The 12716-nt window shown below is 41.6% G+C and overlaps 1 protein-coding gene across 6 annotated transcripts in view; it reads left to right on the plus strand.

Annotated features, from left to right (window-relative positions):
• The window catches only part of TRPC4 (transient receptor potential cation channel subfamily C member 4), a 131590-nt gene that overhangs the window by 103611 nt on the left and 15263 nt on the right, over window positions 1-12716 (plus strand). For 4 of the 6 annotated variants that reach the window (XM_065404366.1, XM_065404381.1, XM_065404388.1 and 1 more), the window contains 3 exons: window positions 6851-7164; window positions 9495-9690; window positions 11867-12061. In XM_065404366.1, coding sequence (XP_065260438.1) covers window positions 6851-7164; window positions 9495-9690; window positions 11867-12061 — 705 coding nt within the window. Of the gene's footprint in view, window positions 1-6850; window positions 7165-9494; window positions 9691-11866; window positions 12069-12716 lie in introns of all 6 variants that reach the window. The other 2 variants (XM_065404373.1, XM_065404397.1) reach the window with 2 other exon arrangements.

Consider the following 12716-nt stretch of genomic DNA (forward strand, 5'->3'; position numbering starts at 1 on the left):
CCTTCACAACCTCCTCAGGTAAGGAGTTCCACAAGTTGACTGTGCGCTGCGTGAAGAAGAACTTCCTTTTATTTGTTTTAAACCTGCTGCCTATTAATTTCATTTGGTGACCCCTAGTTCTTGTATTATGGGAATAAGTAAATAACTTTTCCTTATCCACTTTCTCAACATCACTCATGATTTTATATACCTCTATCATGTCCCCCCTTAGTCTTCTCTTTTCCAAACTGAAGAGTCCTAGCCTCTTTAATCTTTCCTCATATGGGACCCTCTCTAAACCCTTAATCATTTTAGTTGCTCTTTTCTGAACCTTTTCTAGTGCTAGAATATCTTTTTTGAGGTGAGGAGACCACATCTGTACACAGTATTCGAGATGTGGGCGAACCATGGATTTATATAAGGGCAATAATATAGTCTCAGTCTTATTCTCTATCCCCTTTTTAATGATTCCTAACATCCTGTTTGCTTTTCTGACCGCCTCTGCACACTGCGTGGACATCTTTAGAGAACTATCCACGATGACGCCAAGATCTTTTTCCTGACTCGTTGTAGCTAAATTAGCCCCCATCATGTTGTATGTGTAGTTGGGGTTATTTTTTCCAATGTGCATTACTTTACATTTATCCACATTAAATTTCATTTGCCATTTTGTTGCCCAATCACTTAGTTTTGTGAGATCTTTTTGAAGTTCTTCACAATCTGCTTTGGTCTTAACTATCTTGAGTAGTTTAGTATCATCTGCAAACTTTGCCACCTCACTGTTTACCCCTTTCTCCAGATCATTTATGAATAAATTGAATAGGATAGGTCCTAGGACTGACCCTTGGGGAACACCACTAGTTACCCCTCTCCATTCTGAGAATTTACCATTAATTCCTACCCTTTGTTCCCTGTCCTTTAACCAGTTCTCAATCCATGAAAGGACCTTCCCTTTTATCCCGTGACAGCTTAATTTACGTAAGAGCCTTTGGTGAGGGACCTTGTCAAAGGCTTTCTGGAAATCTAAGTACACTATGTCCACCGGATCCCCCTTGTCCACATGTTTGTTGACCCCTTCAAAGAACTCTAATAGATTAGTAAGACACGATTTCCCTTTACAGAAACCATGTTGACTATTGCTCAAGAGTTTATGTTTTTCTATGTGTCTGACAATTTTGTTCTTTACTATTGTTTCAACTAATTTGCCCGGTACCGACGTTAGACTTACCGGTCTGTAATTGCCGGGATCACCCCTAGAGCCCTTTTTAAATAGTGGCGTTACATTAGCTAACTTCCAGTCATTGGGTACTGAAGCCGATTTAAAGGACAGGTTACAAACCTTAGTTAATAGTTCCCCAACTTCACATTTGAGTTCTTTCAGAACTCTTGGGTGAATGCCATCTGGTCCCGGTGACTTGTTAATGTTGAGTTTATCAATTAATTCCAAAACCTCCTCTAGTGATACTTCAATCTGTGACAGTTCCTCAGATTTGTCACCTACAAAAGCCAGCTCAGGTTTGGGAATCTCCCTAACATCCTCAGCCGTGAAGACTGAAGCAAAGAATCCATTTAGTTTCTCCGCAATGACTTTATCATCTTTAAGCACTCCTTTTGTATTTTCATCTTCAAGGGGCCCCACTGGTTGTTTAGCAGGCTTCCTGCTTCTGATGTACTTAAAAAACATTTTGTTATTACCTTTGGAGTTTTTGGCTAGCCGTTCTTCAAACTCCTCTTTGGCTTTTCTTATTACACTCTTGCACTTAAGTTGGCAGTGTTTGTGCTCCTTTCTATTTGCCTCACTAGGATTTGACTTCCACTTTTTAAAGGAAGTCTTTTTATCTCTCACTGCTTCTTTTGCATGGTTGTTAAGCCACGGTGGCTCTTTTTTAGTTCTTTTACTGTTTTTCTTAATTTGGGGTATACATTGAAGTTGAGCCTCTATTATGGTGTCTTTAAAAAGGGCCCACGCAACTTGCAGGGATTTCACTTTAGTCACTGTACCTTTTAACTTTTGTCTAACTAACCCCCTCATTTTTGTATAGTTCCCCCTTTTGAAATTAAAGGCCACAGTGTTGGGCAGTTGAGGTGTTCTTCCCACCACAGGGATGTTGAATGCTATTGTATTATGGTCACTATTTCCAAGCGGTCCCGCTATAGTTACCTCTTGGACCAGCTCCTGCGCTCCACTCAGGATTAAATCTAGAGTCGCCTCTCCCCTTGTGGGTTCCCGTACCAGCTGCTCCATGAAGCAGTCATTTAAAGTATCGAGAAATTTTATCTCTGCATTTCGTCCTGAAGTGAAATGTTCCCAGTCAATATGGGGATAATTGAAATCCCCCACTATTATTGGGTTCTTAATTTTGATAGCCTCTCTAATTTCCCTTAGCATTTCATCATCACTATTACTGTCCTGGTCAGGTGGTCGATAATAGATCCCTAATGTTATATTTTTACTAGAGCATGAAATTTCTATCCATAGAGACTCTATGGAACCTGTGGATTCGCTTAAGATTTTTACTTCATTTGAATCTACACTTTCTTTAACATATAGTGCCACTCCTCCCCCTGCACGGCCTGTTCTGTCCTTCCGATATATTTTGTACCCCAGAATGATTGTGTCCCATTGATTGCTCTCAGTCCACCAGGTTTCTGTGATGCCTATTATATCTATATCCTCCTTTATCACAAGGCACTCTAGTTCACCCATCTTATTATTTAGACTTCTGGCATTTGTGTACAAGCACTTTAAAAACTTGTCCCTGTTTATTAGCCTGCCTTTTTCTGATGTGCCAGATTCTTTTTTATGTGGCTGTTTATCATCTGATCCGGCCCTTACATTATACTTTTCAGTCCTCTGCTCGTGACTATAACCTGGAGATTCTCTATCATCAGACTCTCCCCTAAGAGAAGTCTGTGTCCGATCCACACGCTCCTCTGCAGCAGTCGGCTTTCCCCCATCTCCTAGTTTAAAAACTGCTCTACAACCTTTTTAATGTTTAGTGCCAGCAGTCTGGTTCCACTTTGGTTTAGGTGGAGCCCATCTCTCCTGTATAGGCTCCTCCCATCCCAGAAGTTTCCCCAGTTCCTAATGAACGTGAACCCCTCCTCTCTACACCATCGTCTCATCCACGCATTGAGACTCTGACGCTCTGCCTGCCTACCTGGCCCTGCGCGTGGAACTGGGAGCATTTCTGAAAATGCCACCATAGAGGTCCTGGATTTCAGTCTCTTCCCTAGCAGCCTAAATTTGGCTTCCAGGACATCTCTCCTACCCTTCCCTATGTCATTGGTACCTACATGTACCACGACCACCGGCTCCTCCCCAGCACTACACATAAGTCTATCTAGATGCCTCGAGAGATCCGCAACCTTCGCACCAGGCAGGCAAGTCACCATACGGTTCTCCCGGTCATCACAGACCCAGCTATCTACATTTCTAATAATCGAATCTCCCATTACTAACACCTGCCTTTTCCTAGAAACTGGAGTTCCCTCCCCCGGAGAGGCAACCTCAGTGCGAGAGGCAACCCCAGAACCATCTGGAAGGAGGGTCCCAACTACGGGAAAGTTTCCCTCTGCTCCCATTGACTGCTCTACTTCCCTGGGCCCTTCTTCCTCCTTAACAGCACAGGTGCTGTCTAAGCGGAGGTGGGACAATTCTACAGTGTCCCGGAAAGCCTCATCAACATACCTCTCTGCCTCTCTCAGCTCCTCCAGTTCCGCCACCCTGGCCTCCAAAGTCCGTACATGGTCTCTGAGGGCCAGGAGCTCCTTGCACCGACTGCACACATACGCCACCCGCCCACAGGGCAGGTAATCATACATGCAACAGTCGGTGCAATAAACTGGATAGCCCCCACTCTGCTGCTGGGCTTCTGCCTGCATTGTATCCTAGTTAGTGAAAGGGTGGTTTACAGAAGGGAGTTTTGGAATGTGGTTTGGTTTATAGGTTTTAGGGGGGGGCCACGGGGATGGGGTTACGGCTGGCGAGGGACTCCCACTCCCTTCCCACTCCCCTTCTAAACTCCCTTGCGAAACTCCCTGTTAGCAGCCCCTGTTCGCAAAGCTCCCTGGTCACTTGTGCGCGGCTTTATAAAGCCCTGGCCTGAGTGAATGCCCCGCCCACTGATTAAGGCTCAGCCAATTACCAGAGGCTTCGAGCTTTCAAACCTGCCTCCAACTGCCAGCCAGAGCACACGGTCCCTCAAACAACCAAACAAACAAACACAAGCTCAGCACACAGCAAGTAACCCCCAAACACAAACAAACACACACTACAGACAGTCACTTACCCCACAGATGCTGTATTAGCTCCTCCTTCACCTGGAGAACTCCCTTGCGAAACTCCCTGTTAGCAGCCCCTGTTCGCAAAGCTGACAACTAGTCTGTTTATACAATGAATAGGGAGAGAGAGGTGCCTCAGAGTGGGATTCACAAAAGCCAGTACACTAGGCATCTCCTCTCTTAATCTAGTCAGTGGGATATGTGGAAGAGAGGGATGTGTCCTAAGCCGCCCCCTCCGACCCCCCGGAAGTTTGGCACCTAAGTCAGGCTGGAGGGAGGCATCTCCCTCTGCTTGGGATTCTCCATGGCAAACCCTCTCTTGGTGGTGGGCACCTATGTGGTTTTTGCAAGAAGTCTGAGGGCGGGAATCACTTTTAGCCCAGTGATTAGGGTACACACCTTGGCTGTGGGAGGCTCCTGATTCAAGTATCCATTTCCATAGAGAAGGGAGGGAAAGGCTTTTGACCTGGTTCTGCCACCTTTCAGGTGTGTGCCCTCACTACTGGGCTGATGTGGCGCTCTCGTCTGTTGAAGCTGTTCCACTGTGGCTACGTCATTAATGTTTTAGGACAAATGTTTTTATTTAAAATCCATTGTCATGAAAAAGTTACATTAACTGTGTTGTGGGGGATTGTTGTCCCCGCAGTGCATTCAGAAATTAAGAACAATTCTTTGTTTGAGACAAAAAAACTTTATTTAACTAGCAAATTGAAAGAACTAGCAAGCGTCTCTTCAGTGTGAGCCTATACGCCATTTTCACATGAGGATCAATGTGGAGTGGTCATCACATACAAATTCACTGCATTCTCCACATTGCTTGTAGCTCTTCTGGTCAGCTGACCGTGGCAAATATGTCAGTGTAACCAAGGGACAAAATAATAGAGCAACACATTTGGAATACATTTGTACCTTACATACATTTTTGATACAGACAAATGTTTTTTATGCTTAATTTAAAAAAATGTCACTGAATTGTGTACATACGCCTAGGTGAAAATGTCCTAAAACAGCATAGCTGGAGGGCCACCAGTTCATGAGTTATTACAACATATATGCTTGTGGGATACAACTTTACCCCACGAATATAGATGAGGGTTAAAAAAAGTCATTGGACAATGGATACTGGATCTCCCACCTCCCCCAAGTGAATGCATTCAGCACGAGGCTACAGAATTATTCTCATGCTTGCTTGTTCTTTCTCTCTCTGTGACCCAGTGACTCTTTCATTATTTATCCGCATGGAACAGCTTCAACAGGAGAGACTGAGGGAGTCTCACCTCAGGCTCTCCCATAGTTCAGTGGTTAGGGCATATAGCTGAGAGATAGCAGACTCCAGTTCATCTCCCTTCTCCCTCTCAGTTGGAGTTGCAACTTGAGCTGGTCAGCTCCCACATCCCAGTTGTGTACACTGAGGTAAAAGTTCTGAGGGAGGTCCTCTTTCCCCCACTGGCTATTTTGCGTGATCTCACCTACTGGATCAGACTGCCATAGGCAAGCTCTGAGCATGCTTACCAGATCAGGCCCCACAGTTCCAATGCCTTTCTTCCCCTGGTTCATGCATTGCTTTGGGGCTAAGAAGTCCAGACACCTGGTGTGAGGTAGCAGTGTGCATGCACAGAGGCAGAAACATAAGTACTTAGGGAGATTTTACTGAAAAAATGTAGATACCAAGTGAATTTAGATGCCTACTGTGTTTGGGAGCAGCTGAACAGAGGTTTTGTGAATCCCACTGGGCCTTATTCTGGGATGTAGGTTCCTAAAGTGGTAGTTAGGTGCATAAGTCCTTTTGTGAATTTAGCCCTGTGTCTTTTGATATGTTCTTTACAGCACAGAGCATATTAAAGGTACTCAATAGATAATCAATAAAAATTACAAAAGAGTATTTAGAAAGGTTTTATTTTAAAATGCATTTCAACTTCATGGAACCTATTGGTAGGCCTGGACTGTTAAAGGTTCATGATTACACGGATCAGACTGACTGAAAATGAGTCAAGTAAACAATTAGGCATGTCTCAAAGGGAGAACAAATAGATATTGCCATTGTTTTAATATTAGAGATTAAATGATATTCTTATTCTTTATTTACTGTATAGCAACTTTTCAATGATTATCCAAGCCTTGATCTATCAAATGCTTATATATGGAGTCCTTATTCATTTGAGTAATTTCATTGACTTTGCAGGATCCAGCACCTACTTTCTGCATTTCGAGAGAGCCAGACCTTCATAAATTTGCTAAATACAATTACAGTGTGTACTGCTTTTCTACTGTCTCTCACAGACAGTTACAAAAAGACCAGACTTGTAATCCTTTCACTGAAACAAAATCATAACAAAATAAAAAAAGGCGAGTATAAATTATCCTTCAGATAAAGGTCTGGATAAGGACAAACACACAAGCCATATATGTTCTAATATTAAGATTATGAACTCCTTTGAAGAGACAAACCAAACATAGTCCATACCAAAAAGGGCTATTTTTTGTGTTATTCATGCCTGAACAGAATGGCTCAGCAAAGAAACTGAACAACTTTGATTTCTGTATGAAAACAAAAGTATAACTCTCTCTTTTTTTTTTCCCCCTCCAGTATAGTGGCTTACTCGCGCGTCAAAAATGGGATATGTGGCACCCCACATTGGTGGCTGAGGCATTGTTTGCTATTGCGAACATCTTTAGTTCCCTGCGCTTGATCTCATTATTTACTGCAAATTCTCACCTGGGACCTCTGCAAATATCTCTAGGAAGAATGTTACTGGACATTTTAAAGTTTCTATTCATATACTGTCTCGTGCTGCTAGCTTTTGCAAATGGATTGAACCAGCTGTACTTCTATTATGAAACAAATGAACCCGACAGCTGCAAAGGAATACGGTGTGAAAAGCAGAATAATGCATTTTCAACGTAAGTGGCATATCTACTTTTCATTTGATACGTGCAATATTTTACTGAGTCAGACTGTAAGCTCTACTTAGACTGGCTCAGACTGTAAGCTCTACTTAGACTGGCTCAGACTGTAAGCTCTTTGGGGCAGAGACATCTTTTTCGTTCAGCATTTGTACAGCATCTAGCACAGTGGTGTCCTGGTCCATGACTGTCTCTAGGTCATACAATACAAATTATTATTATTAATAATAATAATAAAAATAATAATTAATAACAAATACAGCAATCTATGATAACGTATGGTCTATGCTAGAAAGACGTCCACAGAAGTAACTTAAAAGGGTATGAGCTAAAATGAGAAAAATGAGATGATAGTGTGATTTTGGCAATAAAATACTGATCTGGCTCCAAACAAATAAATTTAACCTGCTAAGAGTTTGCTTCTACAGGCAAATGTTGCTGTGGTTTTCTTCTATGTCTGTTTGTTAAGATTAAAGTGTCATCTTCTGAACAACTTCAGTTTTCAAAAACTTCAAGATTGTTTGTGTGTGGATAAATTGGATGTACAAGGTTCCACTGAAGCAGGACAAGGGAAAAAATTCAGTCCAAGCTGCCAGGGAGCCTGAATGCAAGGCCACCTTCAATTGAATTTCTTGTAAATGTTCAATCTCTACATTCTCACTTTTGTCTTAAAGGCTAAATAATAATGAGTTTCAGTTATTTATTTTCCTTCACTTTGAAAGTCAGTGATTTTAGTTCTTTAGCTATATCAAGTGACAAGGTTAGTGCCCAATCTGTATTAAATGAATTTTAATTCTCTACTTGAACTTTCACCTTCCACACTGAATCAGACTTCTGATACAAACAGCTGTTACAGCTGAGTTCTATAAGTCATATTTAGCTAGTCACCTGCATTTAAATTGTACCAAGAGCCACTTCCCCACCAGGGTGATGTTGAGGGAGGCAAAGATAATTTGGCTGTCTTCGCTGGGGATCTGAAGAAGGGTGCTGGCAGTGGTTATGGCCGTAAAAGAGGCTGTCTAGGCAGGTTGTGGTGGCTCCTGCTTCTTCAGTGCATGAGAAATTGCCAGCAGGGGAGTTTAGTGGTGCATTCTGTCTATGCCTTTCCAAGAACTGCAGAAAGACATGCTGCACAGCCACTCCTTGGAGGCACCCTGGGCCCAATTCTCCACTTACTTGCACCAGATTTACACATCTGTAACTCCAGAGTCCAGTTTAGTTACTCCTGACTTGCACTGGTATAAAAGAGAGGAGAATCAGGCCCTAGGACTTGCATAGACATAGTGTAAAGCCTTGCTCCACACTGCCCAGGAGCATAGGGCTGATCAGGGCTCAAAATAATAATTTGAAGTTTATTAGCACAGCTTTGTGTTACAAAGAAGTGATATTCTTTTAAACTGTTTAGCTCCTAAGGATCTGTTTCAAAGATGGCACCTTGTTATTTGACATCCTAGCTGCTGTCCTAGCCATATCTCTAAGGGGATATTATATAATTTAACTGTAGAAGCACAATGGGGGAGGGGAGGGATAGCTTAGTGGTTTGAGCATTGGCCTGCTAAACTCAGAGTTGTGAGTTCAATTCTTGAGGGGGGCCACTTAGGGATCTGGGGCAAAATCAGTACTTGGTCCTCCTAGCAAAGGGAGGGGGCTGGACTCAATGATCTTTCAAGGTCCCTTCCAGTTCTAGGAGATAGGATTTATTTATTTATAATGTCATTTTGTGATTGTCTGCTTTATCTTTGAATTTCTGAGCTCTTTACTAAACAAAATGTATGCCTGGGAATGCCCCTATAATTCTACAGCTCCTTTTATCTAGAAGACTCTCAAAGCACACTACCAATTGAATATACAAACTGTTTACTGATAAAAACAAATCATTTTAACCCACTGCTGCTTCTTCTTTCATATGGCACACCCACTGCTGAAATTCAGACACTAAATTAATTTAGAGGTCCAATTCTGGCCCACTGACGTCAAGACCACACTCTCATTGACTTCAATGGGATCAACTTTAGGCATGTGGGCCAAAAATGTTCAAGTGTAGGTACCTATATTTAAATAACTGGCCTGATTTTCAGAGATGCTGAGCAGTGATTTGAATAGAAGCAGCCACTTACTGAAGGGCCTATTTATGTATTTAGATGCCTGGCTTTAAGGACTCAAGTTTGGAGAGTTTACCAAAATTTCTCTGGAAAATTACATACTTCTGTGTATATTGGGGAAAATCCTGTCCTCTGCTATCACAAAGGGCTTTTTGACTGTGCATGTAGGGAAAGATTTGGATATATATGTATATTTGCTGCTATTATTATCTATTTATTTTTCAGACTATTTGAAACACTACAGTCATTATTCTGGTCTATATTTGGTCTCATCAATCTGTACGTGACCAATGTACAGGCACGACATGAGTTTACTGAGTTTGTTGGGGCCACCATGTTTGGAACCTATAATGTCATCTCGCTGGTTGTTCTACTCAACATGTTAATAGCCATGATGAATAACTCTTACCAGCTCATTGCTGTAAGTTATTTCTCCTTATTAAATCGCTTGCAAGGAGTATTTTCTCGCAGTTTCCACATCCGCTTTTTCCAGCATTAAATTCCATTTAAATATAGAATGCGGGGACACATTCTCTGATGTCTTCTAGTTCCTTTGCACTGCCCTTCAAGCACAAACAGACAAGAAAACTGCTGGATTTGGCCAGATGAGAATTCTCCCCGAATTCTGAATGGTGCAAAGCTGCTCCTCACACAGCAGTTGTGTTGTGGGAGGGGCAGGGTGTATCAAGGTTGCTGTCAACTGGCATAGGTTAGAGCAGACTGTTCTAGCCAAGATCTGCTCTGAGAATCAGGAATCTGCAACAGGCTGGTTGCATATTTTCTATTTTACACTCAAGATTGATTAAGCTTTAAAAAGCGATTTTCCAAACTTCAAGCCAAATCAATGGTTAGTACTATATCCAGTGATTCTTACAAAGCATAAAGATAAAATTAATGGGAGCTGGTTGTCCAGATTCCTTAGGCAACTTTGAAAATGTCAGCCATTGGGACAAACATAAACATAGATGTAGGAATGATCCTTCATTCCTTGCTCAAGCAAAGCACCCATTCACATTAAAGAGAGATTTGCTTAAGTAGGGATAGCAGGATCTGGTGTGTCTTCAGACCATCACATCTAGAGAGTTTAAAATATTTACTTCCCCACCTTCAGTTCTCTAAGACTTTATGCAAGTGCTAATCCCTTGCAGGAGAGAGTGCAGTAACTGAAACTGGTGTAGTTTCACAAAGTGGTGGCTTTACAAATTGCACAGACTCTCCTACTAACAGTGAATGCAAGGATGTGGTATCTGATTTGATGACATATAAGGAAGCGGCAGTAGAGGCCTCGGACATTTCCTTAATTGTTCCTGTTTTCTCATTTCATGAAAACTGTATCTTTATTCTAATCAGAACTTTGGGGTTATTTTTTTTTTTATATATCTTAACACTCATTAAATAGGTTGATCTTTGGCAGATGCAGTCATGACTAGAACTGTGTGGAGAATATAAATGCCACTTCGTGAAGGATTTCAGGATTTGTTTTTGATCTGATTAGGAATGCAATCAGAAATTTTTGAAATTCTCTGTGAAAGAAAATTTTGAAAGAATCATTTTGTTTCAATTTTGACTTTTTAAAAGTTGTCTATTATAATCTATTTTCTAAACAGAAACTTGAACCTGGGCCTCCCCTATGCTAGGTGAGTTCCCCTGATCACTAGGCTAATGGGTATTTGAAGGAAAGCAATTTCTTTTCTTTTCTCCCCCTGAAAAATTTGGATAAGGATCTGTTTTATCCTGATGTGGAATGGGGAAAAATGTAATCTCAAAAATTTTCCTGGGACAAGAAAATTGTTTTCTGCCCACATCTACCTATATGGTAACAAACCCACAGCTCTATACAGCACTGTCCTGAAAACAGGAGAGCAACTAGTATTGCCAATTCTCACTATTTGATTGCAACTCTCACTTTATTTGGTGTTTATTTAAATACCCAGCTCCTGGAGGCATATGATTAGGTGAGAATCTCAACTTTCATTTAAAAATATATATAATTTCCACCCCCTATGGTTGCAGGGAAAAGCTCAAAGCACCATCTGAGAGTACCCCAAAGACTTAAAAACCAGAAAACAAATTAAAAGAATCCAATATTTTTAAACTCATGATTTTGGGGAAACCTCACTCATGATGTTTGAATTTTTGAGGTTGCCAATTAACAGCGCCTCCACAAAATGGAACCCACATTTTGACCACATTTCCCAGGTCCCACAGCATTGCTCAAACTAATATGTCAGAAAGAAAGTGAATTGCTCTATGTAGAATGCCTGTTATGATGATATGGTACTATAGCAAAAGACCACTGCTAGACAGTTAGTATTTTTTCTATTTGTAATTTTCCTTTGCTGCCTTAGAGGTATTTAATTATTTTAAATATCTGTAGCAATGCAAGAAAGATTAAATGTGACATAATATCCAGACTATCTCTTACTGGGTAAAACAAGTCAATTGCTGCATTATAATTTCTATCACAAAGACAGCTATGTTTTTTATAAGCCATTTAATTAGCACTTCAGGATATGTTTAGCTTATAGGGCCCCTGTAAGTTTTTTTTCACCTTGTTAATTTAGCAGTTTGTCAGTTGTTATGTTTCTTGTATACAGGATCATGCAGACATCGAATGGAAGTTTGCTCGAACAAAGCTTTGGATGAGTTACTTTGAAGAAGGAGGGACTCTGCCTACTCCCTTCAATGTTTTACCAAGCCCCAAGTCTCTCTGGTATCTGATCAAATGGACATGGAGACATCTGTGCAAGAAAAAGATTAGAAGGAAACCCGAAAGTTTTGGAACCATAGGGGTAAGGAATATATCATCCTGGTCTTGCGTCTGATGAAGTGGGCATTCACCCATGAAAGCTTACGCTCCAATACTTCTGTTAGTCTTAAAGGTGCCACAAGACCCTCTGTTGCTTTTTACAGATTCAGACTAACACGGCTACCCCTCTGTTACTTGACCATCCTGGTTTTTACTCGGTCTCTTCCCATCCCTTTCTAAATAGATGGTTTTTAGCCTTGCAGAGCTGGAAAGTCATGTAGGCCTGGGCCACACTACACAGTTAGGTTGACATAAGCTGCCTTGTGTTGACCTTGTTGCTCATGTGGCTACACTTAAATTTGTCTCCCACTGATGTAAGTGCCCCGTTAGAGCAACACAGTAACACCACCTCACCAAGCAGCATTGAGCCATGGTCGATGTACTGAGGTCAGGGCAGCATGAGTGTAGACAATGTATTGTCCCCAACAGTCCTCCAGCAGCTGTCTCAAAATGCCAAGCACTGATGGCTCTTGTCACAGATCTGAACTCCACTGCTCAGAGATCACAGAGGCAGGAAGCTCCTCCCTCCCTACCACCCCCCCCCACACACACACACACATTTTAAAACCCTGGGAATTTTTGAAATGCCTTTTCCTGATTGCCCAGCTATCCATTCTCCACTATTCCATTCTCCACTG

The sequence above is a fragment of the Emys orbicularis genome, chromosome 1 (genome assembly GCF_028017835.1).
Source record: "Emys orbicularis isolate rEmyOrb1 chromosome 1, rEmyOrb1.hap1, whole genome shotgun sequence".
NCBI lineage: Eukaryota > Metazoa > Chordata > Testudines > Emydidae > Emys > Emys orbicularis.